General features: G+C 41.4%; 1 protein-coding gene across 7 annotated transcripts in view; it reads right to left on the bottom strand.

The window, feature by feature from the left end:
• sec31a (SEC31 homolog A, COPII coat complex component) overlaps positions 1–25301 on the bottom strand; it is a 103159-nt gene that overhangs the window by 34785 nt on the left and 43073 nt on the right. For 6 of the 7 annotated variants that reach the window (XM_078544497.1, XM_078544506.1, XM_078544516.1 and 3 more), the window contains exons 14-20: positions 21375–21449; positions 20448–20553; positions 18294–18472; positions 18086–18212; positions 17034–17179; positions 10234–10407; positions 8395–8577 (exon numbers count right to left, since the gene is read on the bottom strand). In XM_078544497.1, the coding sequence (XP_078400623.1) occupies positions 8395–8577; positions 10234–10407; positions 17034–17179; positions 18086–18212; positions 18294–18472; positions 20448–20553; positions 21375–21449 (990 nt within the window). The remainder of the gene's footprint in view (positions 1–8394; positions 8578–10233; positions 10408–17033; positions 17180–18085; positions 18213–18293; positions 18473–20447; positions 20554–21374; positions 21450–25301) is intronic. The other variant, XM_078544524.1, reaches the window with a different exon arrangement.

Raw genomic sequence — 25301 nt, 5'->3', positions numbered from 1 at the left:
TGGCACACACACTGTTCCCTACTGACTCTCCCTCTCCTTGGCAACCATCTGAGGCTGAATCAGACTGTCCGCAACCTTGATGTCATACATAAATAAGCTACCAACCTCATACTCGTGCCATACTAAGAATGGCTATTTTCACCTCCACAACATCACACGACTCTGCCTCATCCACTACTCATCTGCTGCTGAAGCTTTCATCCATTCCCATCTTACCTCTAAGCTGGGCTATTCCAACCTACTCCTGGCTGGCCTCCCACATTTTGCCCTCTGGAAACTTGACAGCATCCAAAACTGTAATGCCTGTGTCATTACTCACACCCATGTCCTAATGACCTATCACTCCTGTGCCCATGGACTTGGATTGACTCTTAGTTAAGCAAAATCTCAATGTTAAAATTTTTGCTCATTTTCAAATTCCTCCTTGGCTTTCCCTTCCCCATTTCTGTAATCTCCACCCGTCCCACAATCCTCAAATCTTGGCCTCCTGAGCATCTCCAATTTTAATAGCTCCACTATCATGGCCGTGCCTTCAGCTGTTAAGGCCCTATGCTCTGGAACTCCCCCCTTAAACCTCTAGTTCTCTTTTCTACTTTAAGATGCTCCTTAAAGTGACTACACTTCAAAAGTTCTTCATTGGCTATAAAGTGCTTTGAGATGACTGGTGGTCGTGAAAGGCACAATATGAATTCATTCTGAAGAAGGGTCATACGGACTCAAAACGTCAACTCTGGTTTTCTCTCCACAGATGCTGTCAGACCTGCTGAGTTTTTCCAGCATTTTCTGTTTTTCTTCCATTATGAAATTATGTCTTTATTTTTCTTTATTTAAAACCTATCTCCTGGGCCAAGTTGGTTGAGAAAATGGAATTGAGGTAGAAGATCAGTCACGATCGTACTGAATGGCGGAGTAGGCTCGAGAGGCTATATGGTCCACTCTTATTTCTTATGTTCTTAGGTTTTTTGGGCATTTTTCTTAATATCATCTTACGTGGCTCAATGTCAAATTTTGCTTTATAATGGTCCTGTGAAGCACCTTGGAAATTTTTTTGTTATAGGTGCTACAGAAATACAAGTTGCTACCAAACGCCCAGAAACCATCACAACCTGTTGCATTTCCAACATCAAACGTTCAAGTGTTGGCTCAAGGCATGTGGATGCATTGCTGCTCATTAGACATTGGGCTTCATGATAAAAGTGCAACATGTGGTTCAGCCCTCTATGCAAAGCTGCTTGTTGATCTCAAGAGGCTCAATGAAACTATCACAAGCACCAAGGACTGAATTTTAACTGAAAAGAAATGGGTGCATTTGGATCAGGAGTGGGGTTAAAGTGTCAGAAGTGTGTTTGACAAACCTAACCCATCCATTTTTGGTTTCAACTGAAGCCAGAAGGTGGACAGACAACCAGCCCACACACACACGCATCCACCACACCTCCCACCCCAAATCTCTGGTTTCAGTCTCCCCCAAGTTTTATAATTTAAAATGTGCAGTTTAAGTGTGCCATACAGTTACTTCTGATTCTTCCTGCTAGGTAAGAAAATTGTTCAATTCATCACATGCTATGCAGCAACATCAACTGCTTGGAGACCCACAAGGACAGCTTTAAAAAATGTGATGGGCAAATGTTGACATAGGATTTTTCCATTGTAAATGGTAACATAAAAAGCATAACTCAAAAATTGTGGTAAAGGAAATAAGGTTAATTTAGGCAGAAAATACATTGCACACGAAAAGTTTTTCATTATTTCTATATGTAAAGTAAAATTGTGCCTGCCTTCCTTGTCTGTTCAGTCATGCAGGAGTCTTCTAATTGATTCAGCACAAGTTCATGCCTGGTCCTTCTGACATTTCAATGTTTCTACTGTATGTGTTTGGTATCTACAGTGTAATTTGTGATTGGCTCAGTCATTCTAATCCATGACAGCTCCCTGCATTGTGCCTTCTAGCAGATTAGAACATTATTTTAATTGCTAATTTTGCTACTATTTATAGGAATCTAATTTTTAAATTACGTTCCCAGTTCAAATAACGTATGGATTGTGGGTGAACCATAGAATGAGACAGCAAAGAAGTGGCCACTTTGTCCAATATGCCTGTGCTAGCTCTTTGAAAGAGCTGTCTAATTGGTACCACTCCCCTAGCCTTGCCCCACAGTGCTGCATTTTTTCCCTTCAAGAATTTATCTGATTCCCTTTTGAAAGTTATTAAATCTGCTTCCACCACCATTCATGGCTATGTTGAGGGATTTCAGAATGGAGTGAATGTAACAAGGCCCCAACATTAAATTTATATGTGCTGCTGAACTTCAGCTGTAAAGTCTGAACTAGATGATGAATATAGTATTAAGGTGCCAAGCTATTCATCATCATTTGATATATTCAGTACCAATCAGAACCTGAATGGTGAAATAATCAGAAGACAAATGGTCATGTCAAGTCCTTTAGGATGGCAAAGAACTGAGACAGGCTGCAGCAACTGTGAGATGCATGAATGAGAAGCAGAATGGAAAACACTGCAAATAGCAACTGTGCATTTATATGGGAAAGAGAGTCACCCACCTCTCAATAGGAATTTGCAGAACAAGTGAGAATGGAGAGCACACCCTCAACCCCCTCCCCAACTTTGCCCCTGTAATTTCACAATTCTGCTCGACAGCCATTCTGTCTATTCAATTAGAGTTGGTTTAATTAATATGCTCAATTCCTCCACTAGTTCAGTGAATAATACATTGCTGTAATTGTGGAACTGCTAATGAACAAAAAAAACCCAACAATAGATCATCCCAAGAAACTATTAGATATCAATTGTGAGATAAGGACTTTGAGGAAAGTTTTATGGTTTAGCACACCAGGTGAAGGAAAATTTGCACCTGGAGGTCAATCCAATTCCAGGCCCACATCAATTTCTGCCCATCCAAATAAATGAGTAGAAACCAGGACACAAATTGGTTTCACAGATGTCTGTGCCTGATACCTACTATATCCTCTCATCGCCATTCAACAGCACTGGAACTCAAATAATTGAGTTTGGAGAGGGTTAAAATGAAAATCTTTGAATGCTGGGAACTTGAAACAAAATCAGAAATGAAAAATGTTTGAAATAATACACACAGAAGGGCAGGCAGTAGCTAAAAAAGAAAGGACTGGTTAATGTTCTGATTAGGATCCTTCAAACAAAACATTCTGCTATCTTATCCTGATTGACTTTCTGTGCATTTCAAGCATTTATTAATTGTTTTTATTTAAAATGAGTTTAGGTACTGATTCCGTTACGATTACTAAAGAGAATCAGATTCAGCAACTTCAGGTAGCATTCAACTGTTGGCTTCTCCAGACTTCCTTCCAGAAAACAGTAAACTGCAATCTCCTTTCACGTCAAGCCTATTGATCATTTGCTGCCAGAACTCATATTTTGAGTTTCCACTGCAGCGAATAATGTCGAATAGGTCTTACTGTAGGAAATATGCACAAAATTAAAGAAGAAATGGCAGAATCCATGTGGAATAAAATGGTAACATTCACGTCCTCATTAACAATATAATTTGCCACTTCATATATCTGCAGTTATATTAAATCCTTACAGCACAAGGGCAAATTTTTTCCTACCTATCTTATCAGAGCCCTTCATAATCTTGAACAGCTCCGTAGATTTCCTCCTAACCATCCTCATTGTAATGCTTCACTAGACTCTTTTGTCTGCCTTGTGATTGATGGTCAGTGTTGGCTCCCTGTACCCAAATACCTCAAAGTTAAAATATGCATCCTCATGTTTAACTTTCTTCATGGTCTCAGCCTGCCCTATCTCCCACTGCAGAGACTTGAGTATAAAATCCTGACCGACACTGCAGTGTAATACTGAGGGAGTGGCACTCAGTCGGAGGTGCAGCCTTTCGGATGAGACGTTAAATTACGTCCCCGTCTGTCCTCTCAGGTGGGTGTAAAAGATCCACTGGTGCTATTTCAAAGAACTGCAAGGAGTTCTGGCAAACATTTACCCTTCAAACAACACCTAAAACAGATGATCTGGTCATTTTCACATTGCTATATGCAAATTGGCGGCTTCATTTCCCTAGATTACAACAGTGATAACATTTCAAAAAGTACCTAAATGACTATAAATCGTTTTAGAGCACCCTAAAGTTATGAAAGGTGCTTCATAAATGAAAGTTCTTTCTTATTTCTCTTCTGTCAAGTGCCCTGAGGTGTTTTCTACATTAAATGTGCCAGAGAATACGAGTTGCTTGCGCATTATTTTAGTTAAATTATTATACACTCTCTCCATGGTCTTGGCATCATTACCCAAGAAGGATGCCCAAAAATGGGTGCAATATTCTAACTGCAACTGAATGGATGATCCACAGAGGCCTAGGATTACCCTCTGTATTGTATGCCTTTATTTTTAAAATCCAGTATCCCAAAAGCTTTTCTTAAAATAAAATGACAACTTATACTCCCATCTTTAAATATTTGTATATCTAACTCCTAATTCTCTATATTTTTAAAGTCTTACTATTTATTTAAATCTCTTCTTGTCCTTCCTCCCAAAGTACACACCTCATTTTTTTCCACATTAAATTTCATCTGTCATCTATCTGCCCAATTTATTAACTATGGCTTAATTTGATTGAGGCTCTTAAGTGGCACCTTACTAAAGATGCATCATCAACATAATTTCCTCAAAAACTACAAAATTTGTCAAACTTACTTTCTATAACCCTGCGCTGTCTTTAATTAATCTATGTCTTTATAGGCATATATTAATTTTATTTTGCATTATGGCCTTCAGAGGTTTACCCACTAATGATAGGCTGACTGCTCTGCTCTCTAGTTACAAAAACAAAAAATGTTGGAAAAACTCAGCAAGTCTGACAGTATCGGTGGAGAGAAAGACAGAGTTAACGTTTCGATTCCAAATGACTCTTCTTCAGAGCTAAAGGGAAGTGGAAATGTGGTGAAATATATACTGTTTAAGGGAGGTGGAACAGATGAAGCTGGATAGAAGGCCAGCGATAGATGGAGGCAAAGGAGAGATTGCAAAAGATGTCATAAACAAAAGGTCAAAGGTTTGTTAATAGTGCTGGAGCAGGCTAAAGGAGGTGCTAATGGTGACATTAAGAGTGGAAAGCAAAATGTGATAATGGCCGGACCAGGGTAAGCACTCTGGAAAGTGACAGATGGCCCTAGTGGGGGTTGGGTGGGGAGAAAAAAGATCGAAAATAGGCTAAAAGCCGGGGGTAAAACAATGAATAAAAATTGAAAAATAATAATGAAAATAAGTGGAAAATAAATAAATAAAAATAAAAAAATAAAAATGAATATAGAAAAAAGGGGATCAAAAAGGGGTGGGGATAGAAGAGAGAGTTTATGGTCTGAAGTTGTTGAACTCAATGTTAAGCCTGGAAGGCTGTAAAGTGCCTAATCGGAAGATGAGGTGCTGTTCCTCCAGTTTGCGTTGACCTTCACTGGAACATTGCAGCAGGCCAAGGATGGACATGTGGGCATGAGAGCAGGGTGGGGTGTTGAAATGACAAGTGACCGGAAGGTCTGAGTCATGCTTGCGGATCGGTCTGTCCGCAAGCATGACTCAGACCTTCCTGTCGTTTGCCATTTCAACACTCCACCCTGCTCTCATGCCCACATGTCCGTCCTTGGCCTGCTGCAAGGTTCCAGTGAAGCTCAATGCAAACTAGAGGAACAGCACCTCACCTTCTGATTAGGCACTTTACAGCCTTCCGGACATAACATTGAGTTCAACAACTTCAGATCATGAACTTTCTCCTCCATCCCCATCCCTTTTTGATCCCCCTTTTCTCTATATTCATTTTTATTTTTTATTTATTTACTTTCCACTTATTTTCATTATTATTATTTTTAAAATTTATTTCCATTTTTATTCATTGTTTTATCCCCAGCTTTTAGCCTTTTCGATCTTTTTTCCCACCACTGTCCCCTCTCCCCACCCCACCCCGACTAGGGCCATCTGTCACTTTCCAGAGTTCTTACCCTGGTCCAGCCATTATCACATTCTGCTTTCCACTCTTAATGTCACCATTAGCACCTCCTTTAGCCTGTACCACCACTATTAACAACCTTTTGACCTTTTGTTTGTGACATCTTTCGCAAACCCTCCTTTGCCTCCACCTATTGCTGGCCTGGCCCTCTACCCAGCTTCATCTGTTCCACCTCGCTTAAACAGCTTGTATTTTACCACATTTCTACTTCTCTTTAGCTCTGGAGAAGAGTCATACAGACCCGAAATGTTCACTCTGTCTTTCTCTCCACAGATGCTGTCAGGCCTGCTGAGTTTTTCCAGCATTCTTTGTTTTTGTTTCAGATTTCCAGCATCCGCAGTATTTTGCCCCTGCTCTATAGTTACTTGGTTTATCCCTTTCACCTTTTTGGAACAGAGGTATTATATCAACAACCCTCTAGTCTTCTGGCACTAATTGCAAATCCAAAAATGTTTGAAAGATTGCAATTAAAGCCTCTCTGTTTCCCTCAGCATTCTAGGGTACATGCCAGCAGTGCCTTTTCCACTTTGAGTTGCACCAGTTTTTATTTAAATTCAACTTCATTACCTATAGTTATCATAACCATATGCTCCACCTCCTGCATTCTTTCATCTTCACTACCATACCCTCTGTGAAAACTGTGAAAATCAAGCCTACCTTCGAAAAAACTGGAGCAGCTGACATGACAACATGAGCAAAAGACAACACCCAACTCAGATCACAAGTTGTTACAACCCTGGGTTATGCTAACATACAGTTAGAAATTGGGCAGCACAAGCGCATAACTTGGTGTATACTTCACAGAATCCCAACGGCACAGAAGGATGCCATTTGGCCCATCATGCCTGCGCTGGCTCTCCAAATGAGCATTATGACCTAGTGCCATTGCCCTGCCTTTTCCCTGTACCCTTGCGCGTCATTTCTATTCAAATAATCATCGAATGCCCTCTTGAATGCCTTGATTGAACCTGCATCCACTGCACTTCCAGGCAGTGCGTTCCAGACCTGAACCACTCATATGAAAAAGTTTTTTCTCACGTCACATTTGCTTCTTTTACAAATCACTTTAAATCTGTGCCCTCTCATTTTTGATCCTTTTATCAGCGGGAACAGCTTCTCCCTACCTACTCTATCCAGCCCCCTCATGATTTTGAGCAACTCTATCAAATATCTTCTTAGCCATGTTCTCTCCATGGAGAACAGTCTCAACCTCTCCAATCTATCCTCATAGCTGCTTCAGCTTCTTCTCATCATCAGGAACCATTCTTGTAACCCTCTTCTGCACTCTCTCCAATGTGTTCACATCCTTCCTATAATATGGTGCCCAGAACGGTACACAATATTCCAACTAAGGTCTAACAAGTGCCTTATATAAATTCAGCATAACCTCCTTGCTCTTGTGCTCTATGCCTCTATTAATAAAGCCCAGGGTACTATATGCTTTATTAACTGCTCTCTCCACCTGTCCTCCCACCTTCAATGATCTATGCACATATACACCCAAGTCATTCTGCTCCTGCACACCCTTCAAAATTTCATCCCTTATTTTATATTGTCTGTCCATGCTCTTCCTACCAAAATGCATCACCTCATATTTCTCCGCATTGAACTTCATCTGCCAACTATCTGTCCACTCCACCAACTTGTCCTTTTGAAGTTCCATACCATCCTCCTCGCAGTTCACAACACTCCCAAGCTTCATATCATTCACAAATTTTGAAATTGTCCCCTGCACACCAAGATCTAGATCATTAATATATATCAGGAAAAGCAAGAGTCCCAATATCGACCCCCGGGGAACTCCACTACATACCTTCCTCCAGCCCGAAAAACATCCATTGACCATTATTCTCTGCTTCTTATTTTTCAGCCAATTTTGTATTCACGTTGCTACTGTCCCTTTTATTCCATGATCAATAACTTATCTCACAGGTCTGTTGTGTGGCACTGTGTCAAATGCCTTTTGAAAGTCCATGTACACCACATCAACAGCATTACCCTTATCGACCTTTTCTGTTACCTCTTCAAAAAACTCCAGCAAGTTGGTTAAACATGCTGGCTCTTCCTTATCAGCTCATATTTTTCCATGTGACTACTAATTCTATCCCGAATAATTGTTTCTAGAATCTTGCCCACCACTGAAGTTAAACTGACTGGTCTGTAATTGATGGGCTTATCCTTACAACTTTACCGCTAATGATTTTATTAAACCATCTACTTGATCAGCATAGGAAGCAAATTTACTTAACAGGAATCTTACCTGAAAGCCAAGCTCTTATGATTAGAATGTTATTGAATTTACATTTCAAAAATATTCTACACAATATGAAAAACATATGTATGCCTAACCTTTGGTTAAAATATGTATAAGCCACCTTACCTGTGCATAGTATTGCTGGGTAGGTGCTTGTTGCTGTATCTGCCCTGGGGTGTGTGAATGGTTGGAACTGGCTCTACCTCTTGAAACTTGCTGCTTCCCATGTGGAAAAGGAGCCAATTCTTGCCCAGCTGCCTGTTCACCCTGGGCACGGAACAGTCTGTCTCGTAAATGCAGGATCGCCGACTTGTTGAAAGATGAAGAAAAAAATTAAAATGAGGAAAAGATAGATAGATTTATGAGCTTCCTCAAAGAGAGAGCTTTTCATTTTAAGGGGATCTGTCATCAAGGCAATTGGTTTCCCGCTACCTTCTTTTATGGAGGCTGATGCGATTGTGTCACAGTGGCAAACTCTTGTCACCCATCACATCTTCCAATAAAGTTTCTCTTTTTAAAGTTGTGAAACTAAGCATGATTATTCTGCATCATCAAGAATATTTTTCTCTAGTCATTAATTTTGCAGCAATTTAGATGGGAGTAAACTTAATGCTGGCATTTTGCTCACTATTACTACAACTGTCTCCACTGTTACTTCCCTCCTAAAATGGGTGAGGAGAAATTTACCCAAAAAAAATGCTTACTAAAGGCCTATCCTGTGAAACATTGCATGAGCGAGGGGGGAAACATAAATGAAAAATAAATCCTGAACTCAAAATCAGAGCAACAGTTATGCAAAAGGAGGATTCCAAACTATCAGCTTGGCTGGTACTTACTGTTTGATAGTAATTTAAATCTAGCGCCAAGTAGAAATCTCTTATGGATAATTCTGATGAGCTTTAGAAAATAATTTAATGGCAACAGTTTATTAATCGTGCAATGCTGTTTTTATGCACTATAACTTCAAATTCACTTTGAAAGCAATGTATAAAAAAACTAATTGCGTTGTTATATCATACTAATAGAATGTAGCGATGTAATTTACATTTCATGAAATGTGATAGAATTTTAATACTATTTTATTTTTACATTTTATATACTGGAGACCATTTGAATGCAAATGGTCATTTCTGATCTCACTTGCTTTCACTTTTGGTAACTTTTATGTCCTACAGTTGTTATGGGGGCCTGTATTTTACTAATACATGTCAGGCCATTGGTCATATGGACAGTATTGAGCTACATGAAAGGTGTTAGCTGCAAGACAAAATGAATAACCAACACACTGGAAGAAATTAGGGTAGATCAGTTATTTCAAAACTGTTTTGGATGAACTCGAATTTTTACTACATGCAGAGTTTTGAGAGTCAACTGGGAATTTCTTCGTTTTCCTTGATCAGCAGATACTTGTAGTTTTGACTATTCCGCATCAATATTACTGAAACTATACCATTTATATATACATCCCATATGTGCCTAATTAACATTGCAATAATTAGAACATTATCACAGGTGTATCACAACACCGAGGTTTTCTGTTCCTGCTCACAATCTTATTACACAAAATTGCCCAAAGAAAAACTCACTCAGGCATCATTTTGATTGGCAATTGATAAAAATCAACAAAACTAATTCACTGTATTTTCCTAAAAATGGAAAATTTGCCTGTGATATCTATAGTAAATCAAGAATCCAATAACACAGATGTTACCCAAAGCTTTATTTGCTTTGATATTTATAAAACTGACAAAAATATGGCAAACAACATGTCGTGTTTTGCAATTCTGCCTCTCCACAATCCTAGTTACTAAGGGCATCGTAAAAATATTTTTTGTGAATCTTATCCTTGACTAAAAACTGCCAATGATGTGGCCCATGAAGTGCTCAAAGAGCCTGTCTCCTCAAACATTAACAGTCATGTGGGTGGGAAAGTGGAGACAAAGCCAAAACACCTTTAAGAATTACCTGATTGGTGTCAGTAGGAAGATAAGACAAAGCAGCAGCCAGACTTCCTTGGGCAGCTAACAGACCAGCATATTGACTCATCTTCTCTGCCAGAACAGCACCCACTCCATTATTGTTCGTTCCTTGGGTAAGTTCAATGGCTTTACGCAAAACCACTACTTTCTCAATAAGGTCCTGAAAACAGAGGACATAAAAATATAGAAGAAAACATTAAAATCTTGTTGCTGGAGAAGTTATCTCTCTGAATTAGGTTGTAGTCGGAGTTAGTCATAACAAAGCCTTGCAAACGTGGCCTTCTGAGTCACTGAGACCACAGAAAGACTCGAGTCACAGATTCCCAGTGCACAGGCTCATGCCACGATTCATGCAGCCAATGGCACAAAGTAATTGTACTATACTTACTTAAGGCTGACAGACAGGAAGACCTGGGGGGGCTGCGGGTGGGGGGGAACCTTCCCCATCATGTGGGAAGTCGCAATAACCAGCTGTGTTCAAAGGTTTTTGACCACACTTCAATGGTGTGCGTAATGTGCAGCTGGAGCACTGCTCAGCCAAGTTATTGAGCAGCTACCTAATAATTATAAAAGTTGCAGGTCTAAAGAGCCTAGTTCACAACTTGTTTGCAGGCTCCCAGTAACCATGAAGCTCAACATCCACAATGGGTTCTGCAGAGTCCCTTGCACATGCCATAGACCCCTCTATGTAAGCAGCACAGAGTTGCACACTAAACCATTCAGAAGTTGATGCAAGAGTAGGGGGAGCCTTCAATGACAACAACTTGTATTTATACATTGCCTTTATTGTAATTAAATGTCCCAAGGCACTTTACAGGAGCATTACAAAACAAAATTTGACATTAACCAAACAAGGACAAGGACACCAAACATATTAGAGCAAATGATGACGGGTTTGAAAGCGTACCTGAAAAGATGGGTTTTCAGAAAGCTTCAATAAGGTGGAAAGAAAAATGGAAAGGTTAAGGGATGACAATCCAGACAGTAGAGCTAGATGAGTTTAGACTCTGCCACCAGTAGAACAAAAAGCAGAGGGGGAGGAGGAAAAGAGGTGCTGGTGGACTAAAGAGTGCAAAGGCAATGTAAGGAGGATACACAAGTGGAGTGAGACAAGGCCAGGTCAGCATTTCAAGGAGAGGATTTTAAAATTTATGCTGGAAGAAAAGGTGAGCAATAATGGAGCTGATGGTGGATGAATACGTAAATGGACAGCTGAGTTTTATGGAGAGGGGGAGCAAGGAAGGCTGGCAAAGATAAGGTTGGAGAAATCAGACATATAGGTGATAAAGGCATGGACATTGTGGAGGTGGAAGAAAGCCAACTTGATGATGGATAGGGGCTTGAAGCTCCGCTTGAGATTGAACAGGAAATTAATATTTCAAACTATCTGATTTAGACTCTGCAGGTAACCAGGAGAGGGAGAAGGGTCAGGGGTGACAGAATATGCAATTTATACTCATATCAGCTTTTCCACATGCATTAGCAATCACCTGATCAAAATAGATTTGTTTGTGCGAGTTCCACCTTCTGCTTCTGCCTTTATTTTTAACTCATGTAGTTCTACCACTAAACCAGTTTCTGATACAATTGGATAATTATTATTCTATTGAAGCTGAGTCTTGTCTCAAAGTCTCATACGTGGAACCGATAATACAAGCACCCAACTGAATTAATACAATTATTATTCATATTAAATGTCTGTGTGGGAATAGGAAACTCTCAAGCTGATGCATTCTTAATATTCAAACCCCAGTCCTGGGCCTGATTACAAAAATCTACACAATCTAGCCCCAGTGATCTTCACTATTTTTCAAGCAAGGGCCACTTTAGCAATAAAGCTGCACTGTGAGAGCCACATCGACTACTATAATAGAGGCCATTGCCTCATTCGCTCTTGCATGCAATAACACACATCGAAGAGCAGATTACATTGTTCTTTCTGGTTGGATGCAGACTTGAAGTGGATTGACTTAACTACGCAGTTGCAGAATGTGCTTCTCTCTCCCGGTGAGCTGGTGGCGCACTCCTGTGCACCACATCCTACTGCAATGGCAACTGCCCCTCGAACACTTCCAGTAGCAAACTACATCAAAATGCCAGGTGGCACCTCCATGGGTGAAGGCCGCTGTCAGGGTCGGCTCACTCCTGAAGGAGCGTGCCCGTTTCCTGGAGACAAACAGATCGCCCAGACTCTCACTCTGCCATGCATGCAGAGTGCCTCTCCCACGCACACACTCTCCCTCCCACTCCCACACGTACACACTCCCACTCCCGCACGCATGCACCCTCCCACTTGCACACATGCATGCGCTCTCCTGCTCCCGTGCGCACTCCACCACACAAACGCTCGCCCAGCCCCCGTGCGCTCGACCAAGCCCCCGCCCGCCCGCATTCACCCACTCGCGCTCGCCCCGCCTGTGCTCACCCACTCCTGCAGACGCACACACACCCATACACGGCACTTCCTTAGTAATAACCTGCTCACTGACACCCAGTTTGGGTTCCACAGGGGCCACTCAGCTCCTGACCTCATTACAGCAGTTGGTTCAAAAATGGGCAAAACAGCTGAACTCCCGAGGTGAGGTGAGAGTGTCTGCCCTTGACATCAAGGCAGCATTTGACAGAAAGTGGTATCAAGGAATCCTTGCAAAACTGGAGTCAATGGAAATCAGGGGGAAACCTCTCCACTGGTTGGAGTCATACCTAGCACAAAGCAAGATGGTTGTGGTTGTTGGAGGTCAATCATCTCAGCTCCAGGACATCACTGCAGGAGTTCCTCAGGGTAGTGTCCTCAGTCCAACCATCTTCAGCTGCTTCATCAATGACCTTTCTTTCATCATAAGGTCAGAAGTGGGGATGTTCGCTGACGATTGCACAATGTTCAGCACCATTCGTTACTCCTCAGATACTGAAGCAGTCCATGTCCAAATGCAGCAAGGCCTGGACAATATCCAGACTTGGGCCGGCAAGTGGGAAATAACATTCACACCACAAAAGTATCAGGCAATGACCATCTCCAACATGAGAGGATCCAGCCATCGCCCCTTGATGTTCAATGGCATTACCATCACTGAATCCCCCACTATCAACATCCTGGGCATTACCATTGGCCAGAAACTGAACTGGACTAGCCATATATATACTGTGGCTACAAAAGCAGGTCACAGGCTAGGAATTGTGCGACAAGTAACTCACCTCCTGACTCCCCAAAGCCTGTCCACCATCTACAAGGCACAAGTCAGGAGTGTGATGGAATACTCCCCATTTGCCTGGATAAGTGCAGCTCCCACAACACTCAAGAAGCTTGATACCGTCCAGGACAAAGCAGCCCGCTTGATTGCCACCACATCCACAAACATTCACTCCCTCCACCACCAATGCACAGTAGCAGCAGTGTGTACCATCTACAAGATGCACAGCAGGAATTCACCAAGGCTCCTTCGACAGCACCTTCCAAACCCAAGACCACTACCACCTAGAAGGACAAGGGCAGCAGATAGATGGGAGCACCACCACCTGGAGGTTCCCCTCCAAGTCACTCACCATCCTGACTTGGAAATATATCACCGTTCCTTCACTGTTCCTGGGTCAAAATCTTGGAACTCACTCCCTAACAGGACTGTGGGTGTACCTACACCACATGGACTGCAACGGTTCAAGGAGGCAGCTCACCATCACCTTCTCAAGTGCAATTAGGGATGGGCAATAAACGCTGGCCTAGCCAGCGAAGCCCACATCCCAGAAATGAATTTTTAAAAACTCTCACGCACCCACTCCCGCATGTCTGTGCCCTCACACTCCTGCGTACATGGGGAGGCGATAGTGTAGTGATATTGTCGCTGGGCTAGTAATCCAGAGACCCAGGGTAATGCTCTGGGGACCGGGGTTTGAATCCCACCACGGCAAGTGGTGGAATTTGAATTCAATGAATATCTGGAATTAAAAGTCTAATGATGACCATGTTGATTGTTGTAAAAACCCATCTGGTTCACTAATGTCCTTTAGGGAAGGAAATCTGTCGTCCTTACCTGGTCTGGCCTTCACGTGACTCCAGACCCATTGCAGTGTGGCTGACTCTTAATTGGCCTCTGAAATGGCCTAGCAAGCCACTCAGTTGTAAAAAAACTGCTACAAAGACACAAAAAAGGAATGAAACTGGACGGGCAACCCGGCATCGACCTAGGCAATGGAAACGATAATGGCAATCTCATATCTGTCGACCCTGCAAAGCCCTCCTTACTAACATCTGGGTGCTCGTGCCAAAATTGGGAGAGCTGTCTCACAGACTAGTTAAGTAATAGCCTGACGTATCTTACCTTACAGACACCACCATCACCATCCCTGGGTATGTCTTTCCCACCGGCAGCACAGACCCAGCAGAGGTGACGGCACAGTAGTACACAGTCGGGAGGGAGTTGCCCTGGGAGTCCTCAACATTGACTCCGGGCCACATAAAGTCTCATGGCATCAGGGCAAACATGGGCAAGGAAACATCCTGTTGATTACCACGTACCGCTCACCCTCAGCTGATGAATCATTGCTCTTCCATGTTGAAGACCACTTGGAAGAAGCACTGAGGATGGCAAGGGCGCAGAATGCACTGTGGGTGAGGGGCTTCAATGTCCATCACCAAGAGTGGCTCAGTAGCACCACTACTGATTGAGCTGGCCGAGACCTAAAGGACATAGCTGCGAGACTGGGTCTGCAGCAGGTGGTAAGGGAACCACCAAGTGGGAAAAACATGCTTGACCTCATCCTCACCAACCTACCTGCTGCAGATGCATCTGTCCATGACAGATGTAGGGGTGACCACCCCGCACAGTCATTGTGGAGACAAAGTTCCATCTTCACATTGAGGATAACCTCCATCGTGTTGTGTGGCACTACCACCATGCTAAATGGGATAGATTTCAAACAGATCTAGGAACTCAAGACTGGGCATCCATGAGACGCTGTGGGCCATCAGCAGCAGCAGAATTGTAGTCGAACACAATCTGTAACCCTGTGGCCCGGCATATCTCCCACTCTATCTTTACCATCAAGCCAGGGGATCAACCCTGGTTCAATGAAGAGTGAAGGAGGGCATGCCAGGAGCAGCACCAGCCATACCTAAAAATGAGGTGTCAACCTGGTGAAGCTATAACACAGGACTAATTGCCTGCCAAACAGCATAAGCAACAAGTGATAGACAGGGCTAAGCAATCCCACAACCAACGGATCAGATCTAAGCTCTACAGTCCTGCCACATCCAGTCGTGAATGGTGGTGGACAATTAAACAATTCACTGGAGGACGAGGCTCCATAAATATCCCCATCCTCAATGATGGAGGAGCCCAGCACATCACTTCAAAAGATAAGGTTGAAGCATTTGCTACAATCTTCAGCCAGGAGTGCCAAGTGGATGATCCATCTTGGCCTCCTCCAGAGGTCCCCAGTATCACAGATGCCAGTTTTCAGCCCATTCGATTCACTCCGCGTGATATCAAGAAATGGCTGAAGGGACTGGATACTACAAACGCTATGGGACCTGACAATATTCCGGCAATAGTACTGAAGACTTGTGCTCCAGGACTTGCTGTGCCCCTAGCCAAGCTGTTCCAGTACAGCTACAACCCTGGCATCTACCCAGCTATGTGGAAAATTGCCCAGATATGTCCTGTACACACAAAGTAGGACAAATCCAACCCGGCCAATTACCACCCCATCAGTTTACTCTGGGTCATCAGTAAAGTAATGGAAGAAGGTCCGCTCCGCAATGCTCCCTCCCGGGCCTTGCAAGCAGCCTTTCCTTCCCGATGCCCAGACCTTGCAGCCAGCCTCTCCTCCCCAAGGTCCCGGCGCTCCACTATGCTCTCCGGACTCTGGTTGGAGGTGCCAGAGCGGACCACCACTGGTCAGGGAGCCACATTTAACGTCGATGGGAGCCCCCACTGGCTCACAGACCTTGCATTGAAGAACACTGATCTAGGTTGACACTCAGTCCAGTACTGAAGATGTGCTGCAATGTCAGAGGTTCTGCCATTCAGATAACGTATGAAAACAAGCACATTACCCCCCCCCGATCCCTGTTATAAGTTCAAGGGGTTCAAGTTGCCTTTGCACTATTCAAAAAAGTTAGTCTCCCAGTATTCTGGTCAGCATTACTCTCTCAACCACCACCACCAAAACCGACTGATTGGTCATTCACTTCATTGCTGTTAGTGAGACCTTGCTGTGTGCAAAATTGCAATGGCGTTTGTTCACAAAACAGGAGCAAACACAATTTTATTGATTGTATGTGAAGAAATTGGCATTGGTAAGAAGAGACTTGATAAGGCACTATATTAGTACAAGTTCTTCCCTTTAACAAGATAGAATTTACTTAGACAGCACATAACAGCTAGGCACAGTGCTATGGATTGGATGGACACTTCACCACACTCTGGAGTAATGCACTGAACCAAAGCCAGGCAACTCTTTGTAGGGCCCATGGGAATATTTGAAGGGTGTTGATGAGTGGGGCTTGAATGCCAAGGAGGCCTCAGGTGGAGACAGCTTCCCATCCACATTCCCAGACAAAGTTAATATAGATGAAAATGCTTCCCAGTCTATCTTGGGAGCAGAAATCTTGGACGCAGAAGGTATGTTACCAGCAAAATCCAAGTTGGTGTGGGAGGGGAAATCGCTGAATCGGAGGGAGGTCCAGCTAGATTGTAAACAAGCCACATTTCAAGAACTTAACGTTGCCATTGTTTGTTATTCAAAAAAGCACAACTGCATTGCACCAAAAATCTCAATGACACTAACCTGAAGAGCAAGAGGTGAATTTCCATTCTGAGCTCTATCCCAACAGGCAACTAGTTTTTCCACATTACCAGCACAGATATAGCACAGGCAGGCTTGGGCTTGAAGGCTGTTGTCCCCCTCGCTCTCCAACCGTGTGCCCAAAAAGTCTAAGATGGAGACAAGCAAAAGCATAAAGCACATTTAAAAAAAAAATCTTTTTACTCATGTGATTTATTTTCTATTCTACTTCTCTATTGTTGCGAGAATGAAGATGCGTTACAGTGCCAGCTGGCATTACTAATTACCCACACGTGGCTTCCTGTTCCAAATCCCCTCCTGCCTGGTTCCCAATTGGTGAGAAGGTAGGGACTGAGCCTGCTTTTTTCACTCTGTGGCACTGAACTTTTGTGTTTCAATGCAGTGCAATTATTATCAGAATAGGAGCCTAGAAAATGTCACAGCAGTAAAGGTTTTGGAATGATATGTTATAAGGAAAGTTGTTCTGTCCCCGCCCCTTCGCTCAGATGTGCTGCTCCTGCCCAGCTCCAGAATCACTGCATTTTCCTCCCCCCAACCACTTATATGCACCCATTGGCATGACCAAGAGTTAGTAGAAAGGGTAGGGAAATGAGGCACAGTTGCAGGCCCCTTGAGCCTTGGGTATAGTAACTTACATGCAGAGGAAAATTTAATGCAGTTGATTCCTATTTTATTCTTTGTTAAAAGAAAATAAATATAAATTAAACTATGTCAAATGCAATCTGTTTTCATTTATTAAAACAACGGTGTCCGACCCCTTCAGGTACATCAGTGCTGCAGAAATACTTCAATACAAGAAAGGCATTTCTGTTTAATGCATTCATTCGGTTTTGTGGTTCCAACATACAGTGGCTCTGGTCACTTTACTCCATTTTTGGAGTTATGTGCCACTGGTATTTTAACGGATAGGCCATGCCACCCTAACAAAACACCCTGCCACTAAACCAACTGCCTTTATGATAAATCCCTCTCGTTTGCAATCAGAGACAGGATGGTAAATACTTCAGGCTACAGGGCAAAGCAACACTACTCACCACAAAGTGCAGCAAATTCATCAGGCCTAGCATACGTCAACAAGGCAGCCAAAGCTTCCTTCCAGTTCTGAAGATCGCATGACTGCAGAATCTCTTTCCAATCTCTTGTCACTACAGCATCTATCAACTAAACATTTTAATCAAAACATCAGAACAAAGAAGGTAAGCATTAAGGTTCAAAACATGGTCAAAACAGAGGCCACCTTACCCTGGTGATCTTGCTTTTTGTTTTGGCAAAGTATTTTTTTTGTGTCTTAGCCAGAAGTTCCTGTCCTCCAGCTATTGCTAGTATGATGGCATCTGCCATTCGATTATCATACAAGCAAAGATCAACGGCTCCTTCGAAGTTGCCTGTCAGCAAAGCCTGAGTAATCAGCCCATCAACATCTGCGGTATGGAAAGGAATTTTTTTTTTAAATGTTTCGCCTTAGCAAGATATCTTAATGCAATAAATCCTTCAGTGCAGTACTGAAGGAGTGCTGTGTTGTTAGAGATGCCATCTTTCAGATGAGACATTAAACTGAAGCCCTGCCTGTCCAAGTGGACATAAAAGATCTAGTAGCATTATTCCAAGTTCTGCTGATGTCCTGCTCAACATCCCTTCCTCAATCATTACCATTCAAAGCTTAACTGGCAATTCAATGATTTATAGTTTGACCAAGTGCACAAACTGGCTGTTGCAATTACCTACATTGAAGCAACTACAGTTTATAAAGTAATTTATACGTCATATAGAACCTGCAACATGACAAAAATCTTAAAATATGTTGTATAAATGCAAATTCATTCTTTCCCTTGTTGATGTTTTGAGTCCATATGATCCTTCTTCAGAGCTCTGAAAAAGGGTCATACGGACTCAGAATGTTAACTCTGTTTCTCTCTCCACAGATGCTGTCAGACCAGCTGAGTTTTTCCAGCAATTTCCTGTTTTTGTTTCAGATTTCCAGCATCCGCAGTATTTTGCTTTTATTCTTTCCCTTGCCTGACCCAAGATTAGCACACAGTTCCAATCTATCCTTATGGCTTGAAGCTAAAGTAGGCATGTGTTCTGAGACCAGTTAGTTGCTTTTCAGCATAATAGAAGTGTTGTGAGGAGCTGTGTGTTATGAGTAAACACCCCACCTCAGATGCTGTGTGTGGCAACAAGTGTTGGAGTAACTTGAGTTTTCCTTCTGACTGCCAGTACTCCCTCTGATTTCACATTTCTCATGGCTGCTGAAATCTCAGATTCACTCTTCTGACAGCAGCCTCACAAAACAGTTGTGTTGAAGCTGCTCCTGTCAGCAGTTAAACTCAGGCTTTACATACAGGGATATGGGACTAACACATCTTCCCTCAGCAAGGCAGTGGCTGAATCTACCATTTATAAAGACAGAAATTTGCATTTGTACAGTTGAAGGCAAATGGATGAATTCAGAGGGGGCTGACAGATGTGTTTATTCTTATTTTTATTTTGAGTTTGCATAAGGGAAGGGCAGATAGGTTAACATTTAAAAGTGATGAGAGGTTCAATGAATTTCTGTGCATTAGAGATTTGGGCTTAGAAATTACATTGTTTTGGGGGATGGAAACCTGATGCCATGGGACCAGGGGGATAGGAAAATTAGCTCTGACAAGAACATCAGAGGCAGGAACAGGTTTCACAATCACAGCTTTATTTTAAACGCTTCATTACATGGGAAAGATTTAACCACAAACACTACTCTCATCTGCTCAGATGATATACAGCGCATCTTTTTACTTTAAGTTGTTGCCAATTATTTTACATTTTCCCTTGCAGGCTACAACACAGTACATGCCACTTACTAGTTCTGCTTTACAGTATAGATAGTGCGATTACCTTCAAATCCTGCAACAGTATATAGAACTCTGGAAAGTGCAATTTTGCTAGTAGTTAATGAGAATGATGAGCTGCCTTGAATGTACAGGTTACTTTTCTATTTTCTAGAACTGATTTGAAAAGTTCAGACTAACTTCTGGAAAGAAAGCATCACACAAGATCTACTCAATATTTTGCTGTTTAAAACATTTTGTGAAACAGGCATCAACTATTCATTCTAGCAAGAGCTGACAGAGACATGATGAGCCACAGGAGTTTTCCTCTGTATTATAAACTTCTAGGACTTGGTCTGGCACCTCGCAGGCTTTATGGAAATTTCCTCATGCAAAATGCAGTCAGTTAGTTTTAGGGGTGAAATTTTTTAGGCTGACTAACTTTGGCAAAGAATCATGCAAACAAAAAAAAGTGGTGATTTTAGTTTTGTACATATGCTGACTCCTTTAATAAATTTGATGATAGGAAGTTTACTTTCTCATTGTGATTTATGTTCTAAAGAAAAACAAACTTCTACAAACTACTGACCTCCACTGACAGAAATATTGAATTTGGTTTCATCCTTATCTTGCTTCTCAGATGTGGACTCACTGAGGTCCAAATCTTCTTCATCCTCTTCATGCTCACTTTCTGCCTATGTAGTAAAGGAAAAGGTAATTATATACATACACAAAACACTCTCAAACATAGGCATCACAATCACCCATTTGTATTTTAAGATACAGTCTACCCTACTCAGTGTGCTAAGTGTTCTATTACTTTGAAGATAGTCACCAAGAAATGTGATGTATAACTAAACTGCGGAATTCTGTGACTGTCAGCAACATTTTCAAATATAGTATAGTCACAAGAGAGATCCTGAGGCATAGTCCAAATACAGATCATATAATGTATAATCCTAGACCAGGTTATGTCTTTCCCTGACAGTTCAGCCAGTTCATCCAGGAGCTGAGTGCTGGAATAGCTGAGGTGTATAGATCAGGAAGATACCAGGTTTGATTCATAGCTTGTGTTCCATTAACTGACCTCATCCTCAAAGCAGTAGCAGAGGCATTAAGGCTGGCCTCAGAACCTCTCTGTGTTAAAGGCGGAAAACCAGCTGTAGCTCTTATTCCTGATAGCTATCCGTCATCCATTCCTGGAAATGTATGCGTGGACACCAGGAGAAGATGGATCAGCTATTGTGAGCTGCCAATATTCGCTGTAGAGACTATTTACACAAGGTACGGTAGGACGTCTGTACCCCAGCAAGGAGTCAGCACCTCAGGCAAGCAGGGGAGGAAACAAAATCCCCTTTGAAAAAAAATTATGTACGATCATTAAGCAATTCAACGTTGGTCATTTACTAAGAAATTTGAAACATGAAACATTGGTTTTGAAGTGTGTGGGAATACTAGCAGCACAAAAAGTGTTATCTGCATGCACACATATAAAATAATGGGATTGATCTAATACCTCCCCCAGCAACTGATCTTCGATAGCAGGGCTGTCTTCAGCACTTTCTGCTGTATGCTCAAAGTCACCAGGAGCCTTAAAGTGGAAAGGTTAAAGGACAACACCATAAGGAACATTAGGAAGCACAAGCAAAGCCAAAAGACAACAATGTCAGGCAGGACAATGGGGTAAGCAGCTTATTCCACAAGTGATAGAAATCATAATACTATAGGTCTACGTGTAAGGTCAGAGAAATACTGTGCTCTTTATAAACTCTTCCTGAGTTGCCAGGTAATTGTGATAAGGTACATTCCACTCACCATCACCATCTATGGTTCCAAAGACTTAAAAAAAAATTTTTTTTAAACGTTACACAGTGAGTTAGCAGACCAGGATCTGAATCCAAGCCAATGGGGATCATGTCACTTTTCTCTGCTGGCTTTTACAGGTCCTACACAAAATGGGTTTTAGTCTTAACCATATTCCAGTAGGTGCAGCCCATGTAATATAATTTGGCACTATATTGGTGATTTCTCTCAGAAAGGCCACAAAGTGACTAATGCGGCAAATAATCATCCCAATGATGCAGTACAGACTATTCTGAGATTGAAGCACACTAGTGAGAATGGAGGAAGCTTTATTCTGTAACTCACATGTACTACCCATCCTGAAAGTATCTGGTGTTGATAATGGTCCTTAAAAGTATTCCATTCCCTAACAATAACATCCCTCACCTCTCGATTATAAAACAAATCATCCAAAAGATACAATAAATGTTTATTTAAAATCAAAAGAACTGCAATTTTGAATCTTGAACAGGTAGGTAATATAGACTCCAAACTGAAAGCATTTTTGGATGTAAGTATCATAAGGACCCCTTCTAAAAAATTAAAATATCACAAAATATTATGTGAACATCCTTGTATTTTTCTCCATTCTCTTTGAGCGTTTAATATTTCAATTAAACAGCGAGTGATGACATAATTGGGGGAATTGGCTTTACAGAGTTTCGAGTTCAACTGCAAAGGAACTGAACCACCTAATGCAGATACAACTGTGAACCATGGGGATATTCATTGTCAACTGCATATGATAATCTGCTACCTTACATCATTAGGCTCTGTAACTCTTCCAAGCCAATACTCCCAAAGTCATCACACATGTTTTGTAAATTAGAGTATTTTTTTTAAAAAAAGGCAAATGAACCAAAAACTAAACTTTATCTGAATTTTAAAAACAGGGATCCAATGGCAGGCTCCCATTTCAGCTTTGTATAGTCGCTTCAGTTCTATTGTTCATAATGATCAATATTTATATTAATGCAGGGCTCACCTGAAAATTGGAAAAATGCAGAAATACACAGTCTCAAATAATTTTCTCTCACACACACACAATCATTCTTATCTGTGCTTTCTATTGATATCACAGGTAAAAATATTGGCAAACCCTGGATTAAAACGAATAAGCCACCTAAAACTGAATAGAAAGCAACTGAAGCACATCTTATTCTCATGGTATGCAGTAGCAGTTAATAAGATATAAGCTTTGCTGCACGCTTCCCATACAAGTGAATCAGGATTGTATTTACAATCCCGACACTGCTTCAAGCTTAGATTTTCTTTGGCCAGGTGCCAATGCCATTCAACCCTCAGACACAGGACTGAGGATAGGCAATGTGCCAATCCCACAAGACCAATTTAAGCCACAACATTAAGGTGACAAATTGGTCCACAGGTACCAGGAACAGCAGTGAATGCAGACAAGTTACATAACAGGCAGGGAGGAGAAGTCAACCATGGTTTATTGTCCAGATTCAAACCTAACGTCCAAAGTTGCCCATCTGACTTAACAGGAATCTACCATACAGTACACAAAATAATTACTTTTTTTTTTACTGTAAATACAAAGAAAGTTAATACTGAGGATTGGAACATTTCAATTCTGGCTGGCATTATTCTACATCTGACACTTCCAGTTTTAGTACAGCAGAACAAACTCGCTCTCTGCTCTGGTCCTCAACCCAACTTCAGGATAACTTCCCCAACTTATTAATTTGTCCCTTTTTCATTTTCTACACCATCCATGAGTGGTCTCTTGGAATGAAACAGTCAATTAGTGACAAATAAGGGATTGTCTTATGCTGTAAACATGTGCTCACTTGGAATTTGATTGAGATTGCCTAAACTCATTTCACATAGAACCTTTACAGCCAGCTAGAGCAGCAGACTTCCATCCATAGAAACAGGAGTCTCTCAAGCCTATTCAACTGTCCAATTAGATCGTGGCTGATCCATTCCTAAATTCCATTTAGTTCACTTTAAACTTAAGCTCATAACACAAAGTGCAAAGGCCATTGTCTAATACATTGACACAAACTTTAATCTTCAAAATAGAAGCTTGAGAGTTCGAAGATGGACTGTGTGTTCATTTTTCCATCTTGTGGAATAATATTTACCCCATGGTTTGCACAACTGTAGTAGAATTCAATAAAAATTAACAAGTCAGAATCATCACATTTTCAGGTTAAATAACGATTAAGTTAAATAATCAGTACAATCAATAAAAAGGTTACTTCAGCAAATGCAGGTTACAATCCAGAGAGATAGAAAGGTGAGATTAGAGAAAATGGGACAAGGTTAAAAGAAATATGATAGAGGTATTCAATATTATATGGGGTTTTGAAAAATAAACTAATCCTTTTGCTCAGTTAATTGGTAAATAGAGAACATAAGTTTAAGATGGGTAAAAGAATAAAGAGAAAGGTTAGAACAAGTACAGTGGAATGTCCTACCAACAACAGTGGTGGAAACAGAATCCACAACAGCTTTAAAAGGGGAAGTGGATAAAGATCTGAAAAAGAAGAATTTAAAGGGAGCAGGAAAAGTGTAATGGAGCTGGACAAAGTGGGCAGCTCTTTAAAAGAGTTCTGCACACGCATGACGGGCTGAATGGTCTCTTTCTATGCTGCAAAGTTCCATGTTACAATGTAGCATTATCTAACTGCTGATACTATAACACTGAAAATCATGACATGTTCCTGAAGTACAGCATGGGTGTCTCCTTACAACTGGAAATAAAATATAAAATACTGTTATCTTTACAGCACCGGGCAACCCAGGAAACCAACCTTAATTTTCAAAAATTCAAACAACAGAGGCCACAAGTTGGAAAAAAAATAGGAGGAGGAGAAAGGGGAAAGTGTCAATGTAGAAATAGAAATTGGTAATGAAGAATCAATGTTATGGATGCAGCAATGGAAAAAGACTGAAATTAGCGAGATAAAAGGGAATTGGTCCAAAATAAACTGGAAAAATCAGCAACAGGTTGAACGATCAGCAATGGGGAATCTTCAAAGATAAGATGCACAGAATGCAAAGTAGATATTCTCCTCAAAGACATAGAGGGAGTGACATGGAGTTCTATAAATACAGAGGCCAAATTGACCTAAAACTTGAAAAGGGAGATGTGATAAAATGAGAAGAATATTGAAGAAAGTCATGAGGAATATAAAAGGTATTGTGGAGACAAAAAATAAAACATGAGAAATTCTAACAAAATAGTATGAGATTTTATAAGGATAATAAAAGGAAAAGAATAATTCAACATAATTAGGGATGAAGGGGGGAATCTAGCTGGGGAGGTTGAAAGTGTGACAAAGATACATTAAAATATTTTATATCTGTTCCAAATCATGGTTAAAATTATAATGTAGATTGGTAGAAAAGGATGCAGATGTAACAGTTAGAAAAGGAATTGAGTTCACATTTTCCCACAGAGTAGGTAATTTACTGGGCTCTAATAACATGTACCCTTGGCAACTGAAGAAAGTCAGAGAGGAGATAGCAGAGGCTCTGGCTATAGGTTATCAAATCTCCTTAATTATGAAAAAGTGTGCAATAGGACTAGAGTAAATGTAACAGCCTTGATCATGAAGGGAACAAAGAATAA

This window comes from Cetorhinus maximus, chromosome 1 (genome assembly GCF_964194155.1).
Source record: "Cetorhinus maximus chromosome 1, sCetMax3.hap1.1, whole genome shotgun sequence".
Lineage (NCBI taxonomy): Eukaryota > Metazoa > Chordata > Chondrichthyes > Lamniformes > Cetorhinidae > Cetorhinus > Cetorhinus maximus.
Note: the sequence above shows the minus strand (reverse complement) of the source record. Positions and strands in the feature narration are given on the sequence as shown.